Source organism: Aotus nancymaae, unplaced genomic scaffold, assembly GCF_030222135.1.
Source record: "Aotus nancymaae isolate 86718 unplaced genomic scaffold, 86718_ANA_hifiasm-v0.15.2.pri h1tg000018l, whole genome shotgun sequence".
Classification (NCBI taxonomy): domain Eukaryota; kingdom Metazoa; phylum Chordata; class Mammalia; order Primates; family Aotidae; genus Aotus; species Aotus nancymaae.
The window spans coordinates 20,496,801-20,511,044 of NW_026988430.1; the positions used below are offsets into that span (position 1 = coordinate 20,496,801).

At 38.4% G+C, this 14,244-nt stretch overlaps 1 protein-coding gene across 9 annotated transcripts in view; it reads right to left on the reverse strand.

Annotated features, from left to right (window-relative positions):
• Positions 1 to 14,244, reverse strand: part of TRIM37 (tripartite motif containing 37) — a 110,147-nt gene that overhangs the window by 48,080 nt on the left and 47,823 nt on the right. For all 9 annotated transcript variants that reach the window (XM_012445451.3, XM_012445450.3, XM_012445446.3 and 6 more), the window contains exons 12-14: positions 11,265 to 11,341; positions 6,471 to 6,650; positions 1,570 to 1,684 (exon numbers count right to left, since the gene is read on the reverse strand). In XM_012445451.3, coding sequence (XP_012300874.2) covers positions 1,570 to 1,684; positions 6,471 to 6,650; positions 11,265 to 11,341 — 372 coding nt within the window. The remainder of the gene's footprint in view (positions 1 to 1,569; positions 1,685 to 6,470; positions 6,651 to 11,264; positions 11,342 to 14,244) is intronic.

The window sequence follows — 14,244 nt, forward strand, 5'->3', positions numbered from 1 at the left end:
AGATGTTTCAAGTAAAAAGAAAAATGCATCCAGATGTTCCTAAAACCATTTTTCTTTACTTTTTTTTTTTTTTTGAGAACAGTCTCCTTTTGTTGCCCAGGCTGAAGTGCAGTGATGCCATCATAGTTCACTGAAAGCCTTGAACTATTGGGCTCAAGTGATCCTACTGCCTCAGCCTCTCAGGTGGCTGGGACTGGAGGTGTGTGCTACCATGCTTGGCTAATTTTGTTTTTTGTTTATTTGTTTTTAGAGACAGTATCTCGTTACGTTGCTCAGGCTGGTTTCAAACTTCTGAGCTCAAGCGATCCTACTGCTTCAGCGTCTCAAATGGCTGGGACTAGAGGTGTCTGCCACTATGATTGGCTAATTTTGTATTTATTTATTTACAAAGATGGTATCTCGTTATGTTGCTCAGGCTGGTTTTGAACTCCTGGGCTCAAATGACCCTCTGGCCTCGGCTACCCAACATGCTGGGATTATAGAAATAAGCCACCTCACTTGGCACCATTTCTTAAACCATTTCTCTGAATCCCTACTGCCTTTTATTTATGAAAAAAATTGATGACAAAAATAAATTGCCCAATTTATGCTCATCCTCCTCCTTTCATATCCAGTCTCAGCTCAACATACAATTAGCAAGCAGTATAGTAAATACAGCCAGTTTTAAATAGCATGTTTAACATGAAAATCTCTGAAAGTATATTTTCCTCCCTGACCTACTAACAACTCTCAGCACTCCAAACCTCCCACAACATCCTAAGTTCCTAAGGAAAATGAAACATTCCTTAGTTTACCACTGTAAAATAAAAATTCATCAACTAATCTTCCCCAGTGCTCATTCAACAAGAGTTCAAGATGGGACAACTTTTAATTGTGCTATAGCCTAGAATCCTCTAAATCCAAGGTAATTGTAGAAGAGAAACTAAGTCACTGACAGAAAGAGCTTACCTCAAACCACAGCCACACTGTTCAATACAACTTTATGCAATGATGCAATATGTTCTAGATTTCCAGTACCCAATGCAAGCACTTGAAATGTGGCTACTGCAACTAAGGAACTAAATTTTTAATTTTAATTAAGTTAAATATACACACCAGGGCACAGTGGCTCACACCTGTAATCCCCGCACTTTGGGAAGCCAAGGCAGGCAGACTGTTTGAGCCCAGGAGTTCAAGACCAGCTTGGGCAACACAGAGAAACCCGTCTCCATAAAAAATACAAAAATTAGCCATGGCATATGCCCATAGTCCCAGCTACCTTGGAGGCTAAGGTAGGAGGATCACCTGTGCTTGGGAAGTTGAAACTGCAGTGACTGGAAATTGTACCTGGCAACAAGAGCGAGACCCTGTCTCTTAAAAAAAAAAATTTACACAGCCATATGTGGCTAGTTGCTACTAAACTGGACACTGCAGAACTGGTAAGGATGGGGAACAGGATAACCTGATTTTTTTTTTCTAATTACAAATTACAAAATTACAAATAGCACTAAACATATAAAATCTAATTACAAATATAATAAGCCAAAACGACAACAGGAAACACTAAACCAGAAATAGATATTTCCTTACCTCTTTAAGGTTGTTTATTTGTTGGATATAACTAGTCTGTGCAGCTTCCAACTGAGTAATGTACCAATGCTGGTCCCGGCATTTTTGAAAGAAAGTTGGTGAACGTACCTGAAACCTTAAAACAATCATGCCACATTAAAAAAAAATCCAAATAGTAAAATATTATCAGTCTAGTAATGAATTGGCAATTATAAATTCTACTATTTTGGTTACTTGATTATAAGGCCAAAATTCAAATAAACTCAGAGCTGCTGGTATTTGCTGTTTATACATGTGTCCACAGATTGCGACACAAGGTTCTGAAAAGCCACTTGTCCTCAAATTATCTTTCTCAAGAAATAACATTGTACATTGCAGTTAAGCTCCCAAACTAACCTACTAAGGCATATTTATTATAATAATGTAGCTAAAATACAATGATGATCATGAGTTGGGAAGAAGAGAGCCACACATTATGCAGTTTCCTCCTATAAGGAGTAAGATAACTCTTATCCCTTTCTTGCCTAAGTCAGGCGCCGGCAAAATACAAAGTTTTAAGTGCTGCTCTTTATATTTCTCTATTTCATCTCCCCTTCCCATATTTCCTGGCCCTCAGAAAAAAATCACTTACTGGGTCAATCACCCAGGACTGCTTTACTGTCCTCCAAAGAGTTACATGCTCTAAATAAACTACTTCTTAAACTCTTCAAGATAGCAATCAAAACTGCCCATATTACAATATGGCATTATTTCAGCTTATGTTAGGAAAAAAAAGTACTGTATCTACATAAAATCCTATTAATATATAAATGAGAGAATCTCAATCTATCCAGAGTTGCTTTTATTTTTAAAAAACCAATTATTAAAGCAAACAAACCTCTTTGTTACACAGCCTAATGTGACTACATATACAGTGAAAAAAATGCAGTGAATGTGTAAAGGTGTTTTTGAAGAAAAGAAAAACCACAGGGCAAGACTAATTAGGACATCCACATCTCTCTCATTCCTTCCAGCCATTTCACTCTGCTACACAATGTTAGCTGTCCATTTTTTTCTAGGATTTTACACCTTAATGTAAGAACTTACTGGGCATTTAACAGTTATCTGGCAATAGACGTCTAATTTTAGTTAAGAATACTCACGCAAAAAAGGATAGAACATAAACACTGACTATAAAACAACAGCCCTATTTAATGTTGGGGTAGTCTTTATAAGTCAGAAGTTTTGGGGCATCATTATATGATGTTATAATTCAATGATCAAAATGAGAACTTGAATATTTTTAAAAAAAGAGAGACTGGCTGGCCACGGTGGCTCATGCCTATAATCCTAGCATTCTGAGAGGCTGACGCAGGCAGATCATCTGAGGTCAGGAGTTTGAAACCAGCCTGGCCAACATGGTAAAACACCGTGTCTACTAAAAACACAGAAATTAGCTAGGCGTGGTGGCGCACGCCTGTATTCCCAGCTACTCGGGAGGCTGAGGCAGGAGAACTGCTTGAACCTGAGAGGCAGAGGTTGCAGAGAGCTTAGATCGCACCATTGCACTCCAGCCTGGGCAACAAGAGTGAAACTCTGTCTCTAAATAAATAAATAAAATTTAAAAAGAGATCAAAATATATTCTGAACTGAACTGAGATGATTCACTCAACTGAGGAGGAGAGATGATTCACTGTCTAGGAAGTACCCAGCGGCAAGACATTAAAGTAAGACCGTCTAAACACTATTATTTTCTTTAAACGATTTAAACCACTGGTTAACCCTGAACACTAGTTCTAATATTTATGCCATTAAAACAAAACCAAGCAGCAGGTAAAATTTCTTTCTCTTTTAATGAAAGAACGAAACATACATTCATAGTTATAGAAATGCCTTAAATTACTTTCTAATAAATACACATAAAATTCCACCAGAATCTTGAACTAAATGAGGTTTAAACTTTAAGCAATGTCTCATTAAATAAATATATATAATAATTAGAAGCCCCCTATCCATGAACCTACAGTGCTACTATAGCATTATTTTATAATGAGAGTAAAAATTCTGTTTTTATATGCCAATTTCATCTTGAGTCCCATATGGACAAAAACCATGTCTATATTTTTCTTCTTATCAACTCAGTGTCAGGCACATGGTACAGACTCAATGTTGCTAAAAACAAAAAATGATGTCATAACAGGAATTTGTTTCTGTACTAATATATAATAATGCCCATAAGGATGAAACTAAGGCTATAAGAAAATGTCTCTTTTATAGGCTGGTAAAATTGATGTTTGAATAATTTTTTAATTCTCTCTATGGCTGAAGCATGAAATAGCAACATTTCTCTTGGTGAATAGTCAAACCCCAAAAGTCTGAAAAGTTATAAAGAAGATGACTAAAATAATCCCTCCCCTCAAAATACATGACGCTAGGCACAATGGCATGCACCTGTAATCCCACTTACTTGGGAAGGTTAAGGCAGGAGGATCACTTGAGCCCAAGAATTCTAGACTAGCCTGCGCAATATAGCAAGACACTGCCTCTATTTAAACAAAGCAAACAAAAAAACCCACAAATAACAAAAACATAAATCTTTTTTCCTACACTGAAAATACCCCTTTTAAAACATCTTTATACTTCAAGAAAAGCTACAGAAAACACGTAATAGCAAATGCTGATATGATAGCAACTCAAATTTGTCCCGTATGCTCAAGAACAAATAGCTCCAAATAACGGAAATGTAGCGTACATTAAATCACTATCAAGAGAAAAACGTTTAAAAGTGTTGTGATGAAAACTTTTCAACTGTTAAATACTATGAAACTTCTCAATTCAATCTTTTTTTAAACACTCGAGTTCTCATTTTGATCATCAAAGTATAACATCAAGTAATGATGCCCAAAAACCTTTTTTTGTTTATTTTTTTTTTGTTTTTTTGAGACAGAGTTTCACTCTTGTCACCCAGGCTAGAGTGCAGTGGTGAAATCTTGGCTCAATGCAACATCTGTTTCCTAGGTTCAAGCGATTCAATTGCTTCAGCTTCCCAAGTAGCTGGGATTACAGGTGCCCACCACCATGACCAGCTAATTTTTGTATTTTAAGTAGAGACAGGGTTTCACCATGTTACCCAGGCTGGTCTTGAACTCCTGACCTCAGGTGATTCACGTGCCTTGGCCTCCCCAAAGTGCTGAGATTACAAGCATGAGCCACTGCGCCCAGCCGATGCCTAAAAACCTCTGATCTGTGAAGTCTACCCCACCTTAAATAGGGCTGTTGTTTTTATTTACTTTATTATTGTTTTTGAGATAGGGTCCCGGTATGTCGCCCAGGCTGAGTAGCATAATCTAGGCTCAATGCAACTACCACCTCCTGGGTTCAAGCAATTTTCTTGCCTCAGCTTCCTGAGTAGCTGGGATTACAGGAACATCCACCATGCCCAACTTATTTCGTATTTTTAGTAGAGACAGGGTTTCTCCATGTTGATCAGGCTGATCTTGAACTCCGGACCTCAGGTGATCTGCCCACCTCAGCCTCCCAAAGTGCTGGGATTACAGGCCTGAGCCACTGTGCCCAGACCAAACCAATCACTTTTATTGTTCGTTGGTGGCGTAATATTTGCAAGAAAGAACAGAACATAAACACTGACTATAAAATAACAGCCCTGTTTAGCTGGGCATGATGGCTCATGCCTGTAATCCTAGCACTTTGCGAGACTGAGGCAGGTGGATCGCCTCGGGTCAGGAATTTGAGACTAGCCTGGCCAAAATGGTGAAACCCCTTTTCTACTAAAAATACAGAAATTAGCCAGGCTATGGTGCTGTGCTCCTGTAATCCCAGCTACTCAGGAGGCTGAGGCAGGAGAATCGCTTGAACCCAGGAGGTGGAGGTTGCAGTGAGCCAAAATCGTGCCACTGCACTCCAGCTTGAGCAACTAGAGTAAAACTCTGTCTCAAAAAAAAAAAAAAAAAAAAAGAGAGAGATGGTTTTCCCAACTACCATCTGTGCTTACTTATTATTAAGCGCTAAATGATGAGAATTCAAGGATATGAAGAGGGGACCAACAAACATGGGGGCCTACTTGAGGATATAGTGTGGGAGGAGGGAGAGGATTAAAAAAATAACTACTGAGTACTAGGCTTAGTATGTGGGTGACAGAATAATTTGTACACCAAGTCCCCATAATGTGAGTTTACCTATGTAACAAACCTGCACGTGTACCCCAAACCTAAAATAAAAGTTTAAGAAAAAAGTAGAAAATTGCTGGTTTTCATCAACTTTCATCTTGATTCTTCTACTTTTAGATTGCTGTTACTTTTTTCTTTTTCTTTTTTCAATCTAGACTCAGGTAAGATTAATTTGCTGTTATTTACAAAGAACTGACAGTTGTTTTATAAAATTAAGTTGTAAAACCAGTCACCCAAATATAATATGCATTGTGAAGTGAAAAATATCAGCACATTATCCCTCACTATGTTAGATTTCCAAATGGTGAGGTTGCTAGGAGTTCAACAGATAAATGGAACATTATTTACTGGAAGTTGTAGTTTCCCCCTCCTTTTTTTTTTTTTTTTTTTAAAGTTTTAAAGAGATGGGGGGTCTCATTATGTTTCCTAAGCTGGTCTCAAACTCCTGGGCCCCAGTCATCCACCCATTTCAGCCTCCAGAGTAGATGGGAGTACTAGAGCGCCACTGCACCCAGCTTAGTTTCCTTTTCAATGGAATTACTAACTAGATGTCAAAGAAATGTTTGACTTTTAATATCCACTGACTACAAATTTTTGATTATCCACTAAAATAAAACAGTTAAGAAAGGGATGATAAAATTATAGTTAGTATGAATTTCAATATTTACCTTTGTTAACTGAATGATCTCTGAAATGTAGTTCTGATGATATTATTTCCCCACAATAAAAGCCACAACATCAAGTTTTTCCTATTACCTTAAAATCACTGTATCATTTTGTGGATTCAAGTATCCTTCATTTGCAAGTAAGTCCAAACGGAAAAATCTATTATAGCCCCAGCATTCTCCAACTTCAAAGTCAGATGCAAATTCTCGAATGATATTTTTTGTAGGATCATTACAGGACTGGTGAACCATCTCTACACGATATTCATATCTAAAATTGAAAAACAGACCATTACTATACAATTAGTAAAGTAAGAATAAAAGACAGACTCATCTAAACATTACGGTCACTAAGTAATTACCTGAGAAGAAACCTTATTGATATATGCAGTTACATTTCTTTTTTATTTTTTTGAGAGGGAGTTTCACTCTTGTTACCCAAGCTGGAGTGTAATGGTGCAATTTCAGTTCACTGCATCCTCTTACTCCCGGGTTCAAGCAATTCTCCTGCCTCCACCTCCAGAGTAGCTGGGATTACAGACGTGCACCATGCTTGGCTAATTTTTTATTTTCAGTAGAGACAGGGGTTTCACCATGTTGGCCAGGCTGGTCTCCAACTACCGACCTCAACCTCCCAACATGCTGGGATTACAGGCATAAGCCACCATGCCCAGCTGGAAAAACAGCAGTATATATATATATTTTTAGACAAAGTCTCGCTCTGCTGCCCAAGCTGGAATGCAGCAGGGTGATCCTGGCTCACTTCAACCTCCGCCTCCTGGGTTCAAGCGATTCTCCTGCCTCAGCCTCCCGTGTAGCTGGGACTACAGGTGTGTTCCACTATGCCCAGCTAATTTTTGTAGTTTTAGGAGAGACAGGGTTTCACTATGTTGGCCCGGTTGGTCTCGAACTCCTGACCTTGTCATCTGCCCACCTCAGCCTCCAAAAGTGCTGGGGTTACAGGCATAAGCCACCATGCCTGGCCCAGTATTTTTTTTTAAATGGAGTCACTCTGTCACCTAGGCTAGAGGGCAGTGGCACGGTCTCCCCTCTGCAACCTCTGACCCCTGGTTCAAGCAATTCTGCCTCAGCCTCCCAAGTAGCTGAGATTACTGGCACATGCCACCACTCTCAGTTAATTTTTTATATTTAGACGGGGTTTCATAATGTTGGTCAGGCTGGTCTCAAACTCCTGACCTCAGATGATCCACCCCCTCTTGGCCTCCAAAAGTGCTGGAATTACAGCCGTGAACCACCACACCCGGCCAAAACAGCAGTATTTTGAATGGACCACCAAAATATGAATGGCACTAGGTCCTTTCTTCTTCATAAAGATGTTTACCAATATATCAGGTATAAGACAACAGCTCAAAAAAGAAATAATTTTTGAATAAACAAGTAATTCAAAATTGCTTTTGTTTTACTAACGCAATATTTTTTCTATATATTCACTACATATGTTTGCTTAAACATGAAATTTCTATTATCCTTTGAGGTTTATCATCATGTAATTTTAAAATACAAATTTTGAAATACTCTATTTTTCCAGTATAACTTATAACAAAGCAAATTACTGTGCATTTAGAAATTCAAGGTTATAAAATTTCCTAATAGAAAATAAATAAGCAGGCCAGGCACAGTGGCTCACGCCTGTAATCCCAGCACTTTGGGAGGCCGAGATGGGTGGATCACCTGAGGTCAGAAGTTCGAGACCAGCCTGGCCAACATGGTAAAACCCCAACTTTTAAAAAAAAAATAAAAAAGAAAATAAGTATGCAGCCAAAACAAGATCATGTTTTTTGTGCAACATGGATGGAGCTGGAGGCTATTATCCTCAGCAAACTAATATAGGAACAGAAAGCCAAATACCCCATATTCTCACTTATAAGTGGTAGCTAAATGATGAAAACTTATGAACACAAAGAAAACAACAGACACTGGGGTACACTTGAGGGTAGAGGGTGGGAAAAGGGAGAGGAACAGAAAAAACAACTACTGGGTACTGGGCTTAACTCCTGCGTGATAAAATAATCTGTACAATGAACCCCTGTGACAGGAGTTTACCTATGTAACAAACCTTCATACGTAACTCCACACCTAAAATAAGAGTTGAAAAAAGAAAGTAAATAGGCTCGACACAGCGTTTAACACCTGTAATCCCAGCACTTTAGGAGGCCGAGGTGGGCAGATAGCTTGAGCTCAGGAGTGTGAGACCAGCCTGGGCAACATAGTGAAACCCTGTCTCTACAAAAACAAAAAAACTAGCTGGGTATGGTAGTGCATTCCCGTAGTCTCAGCTACTGGAGTAACAGAGCAGGAGGATCACCTGGGCCCAGGTTTGCAGTGAGCCATTACTGTGCCACTGTGGCCAGCCTCAGTGACACAGTGAGACCCTGTCTCAAAAACAAAAAGAAAATAAGTATACATTGGGAAAGCCAATATATGCTGATTTATATATTCAATTGTATAAAATTTTCAGGTTTACAAAAAGATAAAGAAGATACAGTCTATAAACTTTTGTGCATTAATGGACATTATCAAGAAAGTGAAAAGACAACCTACCAAATGGGAGAAACTATTTGCAAATCATATGTCTGATAAATGTTTAGTATCCAAAACATATAAAGAATTTTTGACTGGGTACAGTGGCTCACACCTGCTCACACTTTGGGAGGCTGAGGTGCGTGGATCACCTCGGGTCAGGAGTTCAAGACCAGCCTGGCCAATATGATGAAACCCTGTTTCTAATAAAAATACAAAAATTAGCTGGGTGTGGTGGTGCATATCTGTAATCCCAGCTACTCAGGAGGCTGATGCAGGAGAATTGCTTGAACCTGGGAGGCAGAGGTTGCAGTGAGCTGAGATCTCGCCACTGTATTCCAAGCTGGGTGATAAAATGAGACTCAAAATAAGTAAGTAAATAAATAAATTGAGACAGGGTCTCACTCTGCCATTCAGGCTGGAGTGCAGTGGTGCAGACACAACTTACTGTAGCCTTGACTTCCTGAGTTCAAGCAATCCTCCTGCCTCAGCCTCCTCAGTAGCTGAGATGTGTGCAGGGTCTCACTATATTGCCCAAGTTGGTCTCAAATTCCTGGTCTCAAGCAATCCTCCCATCTTGGCCTCCCAAAGTGCTGAGATTACAGGTATGAGCCAGCCAGTCCAGCAAATTAGTGACTGAACACAAGATATTATAAATTTTACTCTGCCGGATGTTAGATACTTCAACAACCTTATAAATTTTCTTGAGCTTCATTCTGGGATGCAGCTAAGTTACTTGAAAACAATTTGATCCTTTCAGGTCTCACATTTGTTAGGTGGGCCTAGAGCAGTGTTCAGTCTAGGGCTAATTCCTACTACTGAGGCAAAAACTTCCTTAGCATTATACCCAATGACCCATGAATTATAAATTTATCCACTGTGGCTGGTTGCAACCCACACAGTTCCTGGCCCTATGTGAGCACCAGGCACTCACTATTCCCTCTAATCATGTCAGACAGTTCTTTCCCCAACCTCAGGTAGTTTCCTCACACATATGCCCTAATAAGTACTCTGCTGAATACTCAAGGGAAACCCATTACGATCTCTAGACTTCAGTCTCTGCAGTTTTTTCCTCTCTGGTATTCTGTCCAATGCACTCAAGCTGCACTGTCCTTCCTAAACTCTCAGCACTATTTCCTCAACTAAAACTGCCACAATCTATCTCAGTCCTAGCTTCTCCCTGTGTTGCAGCCTGAAAACACGCTCAAGACTGTAAGCTGGAGAAATCACAGATCTAATTTGTGTTTCTTGTCTCTCAGGAACTTCTTTCATTTGTTATCACCATGTCCAGTGTCTAGAAAATGTTGTTTCATGAGGTTTTTGTTTTTTTTTTTGGTTATTGCAGGAAAATGGGTAATCTCATCCCTCTTGCTTCATGTTAGCTGAAAGCAGACATTCCATATCAAACTAACAGATTTCATGTAACAGAGTAAAAAAAAAAAAAATCATTAATATGATTCCAGATCCCACATTATAAATAACATTAACCTACCACTTGTTCAGTTTGGGTGTAATATCAAAGAAGATCCACAATTATCTAAAACTACTTTTTAAAAAATTCCTCCTTAACAAAAAGTTTATTTGTGGTTGCCAGGGACTGAGAAGTGACTGCTAATGAGTACAAGGATTCTTTGTGGGGTAAATAGAACACTGTAGATGTTGGTGATGGTTGTATAGAACTCTGCAGCCAGATTTTATACATGTACTTCAATCAAAATGATATTTTAAAAAAATTAAATATAAAAGTAGACGTGAGAATCCAGTTGTCTTGTTTTAAGCCAGACAGTAAATATTTTTCCAAAAATGCAAAGCAATATGCAGGCAAAATGTCTGCTTTCAGCTAACATGAAGCAAGAGGGATGAGATTACCCATTTTCCTGCAATAACAAAAAAAAAGAACAAAAACAAACAAAAAGTCATGAAATAACATTTTCTAGGCAATATTTTTAAGTTTTCTTAAAAATAGTTTTAGAAAAAGTTACTTTTCATTTAAAAATGTTATTCACGTTAGTATGCAATGGCTTGTTATCTTAAAAGTGAATTAAAATTTTAAATAATTTTTTTCAGTTTTAAGTTCTAATTCCGAAAATAACAACATATATAACCCATATAAACAAAAACTCTTTGGGGTTCCCAGTAAATGTTAAGAGTATAAAGGATCCTGAGACCAAATAGTTTGAGAACTGCCAGTGTATACCATCCTATGATGCCAAGAATTCCATATTACTCTGTATCTTAACAGAAATACCAACACAGTAATTAACAAAAATTAAAATTGACAATAATTGCTAGGGGGAATATATATAAATGCACATTAAAGTTGTTATTTAATTACACTTCTTACTTAGAAGTTTCAGGTAAGCCAGCTGAGAGTTCCAGAAACACAGATAAGTAGTAACCTCGCACAACTCCATTTCCATCCTGAAAGAAGAATATGAAGTTATACAAACTCCAGATCAGTTTAAGTGTAAAAAAAGTTAAGCCACAATAAAACAAAATGCGGATTAATATCTGATCTCTAGATTGAGAAGTACTTCTAAGCCTCAAAGCAATGGAGGAAATAACAAAAAAAAAACACCAATAGATTTGAGTTCTTAACAACTTTTAAACTTTTGTGCACTCAACACACATGAAAATATTAAGGCACAGCAATGAAGGGAAATATAAACAACCATGAAAAAGGTTAAGAGTTTTAACATATATAGAACTACAAATCAACCTTAACAAAAAACCAAGACCCTAATGGGAAAAATAATTTCATTAGAAATGAGGCAAAAAAATTTTCAAACCAAAAGTTAATTTTTAAGACCAACATAGAAAAAGGTAACACCCTAGGCTAAAAGTAATTAAAGGTAATTTCCATATGATTTTAATGTTAGAATTCCATATAAGATTCTGTCTAGAGATTGAGAAGTTGTTTGAATCTCTACTACAGAGATTTTATCTTATTTTATTGTGGCCTGCAATTTCAAGGTGTTTAATAGCATGTCCTCTACTCACTAGATGCTGGGAGCACCTCCTCAGCTGTGATAACCAAAACCATCTCTAGACACTGCCAAATGTTCCTGGGGGTGGGATGGGAGGATCACCCACTCTTCAAAACCACTGGTCAAGATGTCCCGCAGGAGATATTTGGCAAGACAATGCACAGGCCAGACCCCCATGGCAGAGAACTATCTGGCCCCAAATGTCAATCAACCCCAAAACTGAGAAACCCTGGTTTAGACTCTAGCTGAGAACTTATTCCCGGAACCAATTTAGGTCCGGCTGCATTTTCTTGTGGCCCAATACCAAGAAGCACACAAACTGGGAAAGAAGGGAATTTATTGTTGTCACTGGATATAGGGAGAGTGTCGGAGATAATTCCACCAGACCAACTCAAAGTGTTACAATTTTCTTAGTGCTTATATGGATTGGGGTTATGTGCCTACGTGCAGTTTGGCATTCACTTAAGTCTACTGGTAACTAATTTTGTTTCAACTAGGTCAGAGGCAAAAAACTTCTTGCTAAGTCTGATTAAGCTGTAAGGGCCCCAGTACCTTCAAGGCCTGTCTACTGTGGTACTAGAGTGATTTTTTTTTTTTTTTTTTTTTTAGAAAGAAAAAAAAGAATGAAGAAGAGAAAGAGAGAGAGAGAATGGGAGTATTGCTTTCTTGCCCAGGCTAGAATGCAGTTTAGTAATGGGTATTGAAAACCTCTTTTATACCAATAATTATACTTAATGATGTAGACAAGAAGAAATAAGGGAAGAAAATAACAAACAAGCAGCCAACCAATATTTCATTTAAACCTATGAAATGCTATGCGATTACTGAGTGATTTACTTCCAGTTATGTAGTCACTTTTGGAATAGCTGTGAGGTGGTAATGTATGTTTTGTGTATTTGAAGTGGAGAGTTCTATAAATGTTTATTAAGTTTACTTGTTCCGGGTCTGAGTTCAAGTCCTGGATGTCCTTGTTAATTTTCTGTCTCGTTGATCTATAGAATCGTTAGCTCTTCTTGTTACATTGATCCTTTTGCCATTATGTAATGTCCTTCTTTGCCTCTTTTGATCTTTGTTGCTTTAAAGTCTACTTTACCAGAGGCGAGAATTGCATATCCTGCTTTTTATTTGTTTATTTTTACTCTCTGTTTGGATGGTAAATCTTCCTACTTCTCTTTGAGTCTTTGTGTATCGTTGCATGTGAGATGGGTCTGGATGCAGATGGGTTTTGGCTTTTTATCCAATTAGAATATATATAAGTTTAATACTGGCATTTGATGCTAGCTGGCTGTTTTGCCCATTAGTTGGTGTACATTTTTCATTGTATTAATGCTCTTTGCTTTTTGATATATTTTTGGAAAGGCTGATATTGGTTGTTCCTTTATATGTATAGTGCTTCTTTCAGAAGCTCTTGTAAAGCAGGCCTGGTGGTGGTAAAGTCTCTAAGTACTTGCTTGTTCGCAAAAGATTTAATTTTTCCTTCGCTTATAAAGCTTAGTTTGGTTGGATATGAAATTCTGGGTTGAAGGTTCTTTTCTTTAAGGATGTTAAATAGAGAGATCCAAGATGGCTGATTACTAGCAGCTCGGGCACGTAGCTCCCAGTGAAAGCACAGAGAACGAGAGGACGCCACACTTTCAGACGAATATTTGTTACTCACGGACCAGGAGATTCCCAGTGGAGGAGCCCCACGGGTCCCCAGAGCGACTCTTGTGGTCGGCACGGCGGTTTTGCTGGCGCCTTAGAGCAGCAGTTCTAGGTGCAGAGTCCGGAGATTCCCGGGCAGAAAAGCACCATCAATCTTAACAGCGCTGTTCTGGCTGGCGCAGTGGATTGCTCAGATTTTGGCGCTGGGAATCAAAGTTGGACGTCCTCTCAGAGACCTAGTTAGAAAGTCGGTAATTACAAAGACGACAGACGGATAAATATATAGTGAAGAGAAGAAACCAGCCTAAAAAGGCAGAGAATACTCAAAATCAGAATGCCTCTCCCTCTACAGGGGATCGCAATTCCTCATCAGTAACGGAACAAGGCTTAATGGAGAACGAGTGTGTTCCAATAACAGAAGCAGGTTTCAAAAGGTGGGTGATAAGAAACTTCTGTGAATTAAAAGAACTTGTTCTAACCCAATGCAAAGAAACTAAGAATCTTGAAAAAAGGTTTGATGAAATGCTAATGAGAATGGACAATTTAGAGAGGAATATAAGTGAATTGATGGAGCTGAAAAACACAACACAAGAACTTCGCGAAGTATGCACAAGTTTAAACAGTCGAATTGATCAAGCAGAAGAAAGGATATCAGAAGTCGAGGACCAGCTCAGTGAAATGAAACGAGAAGAC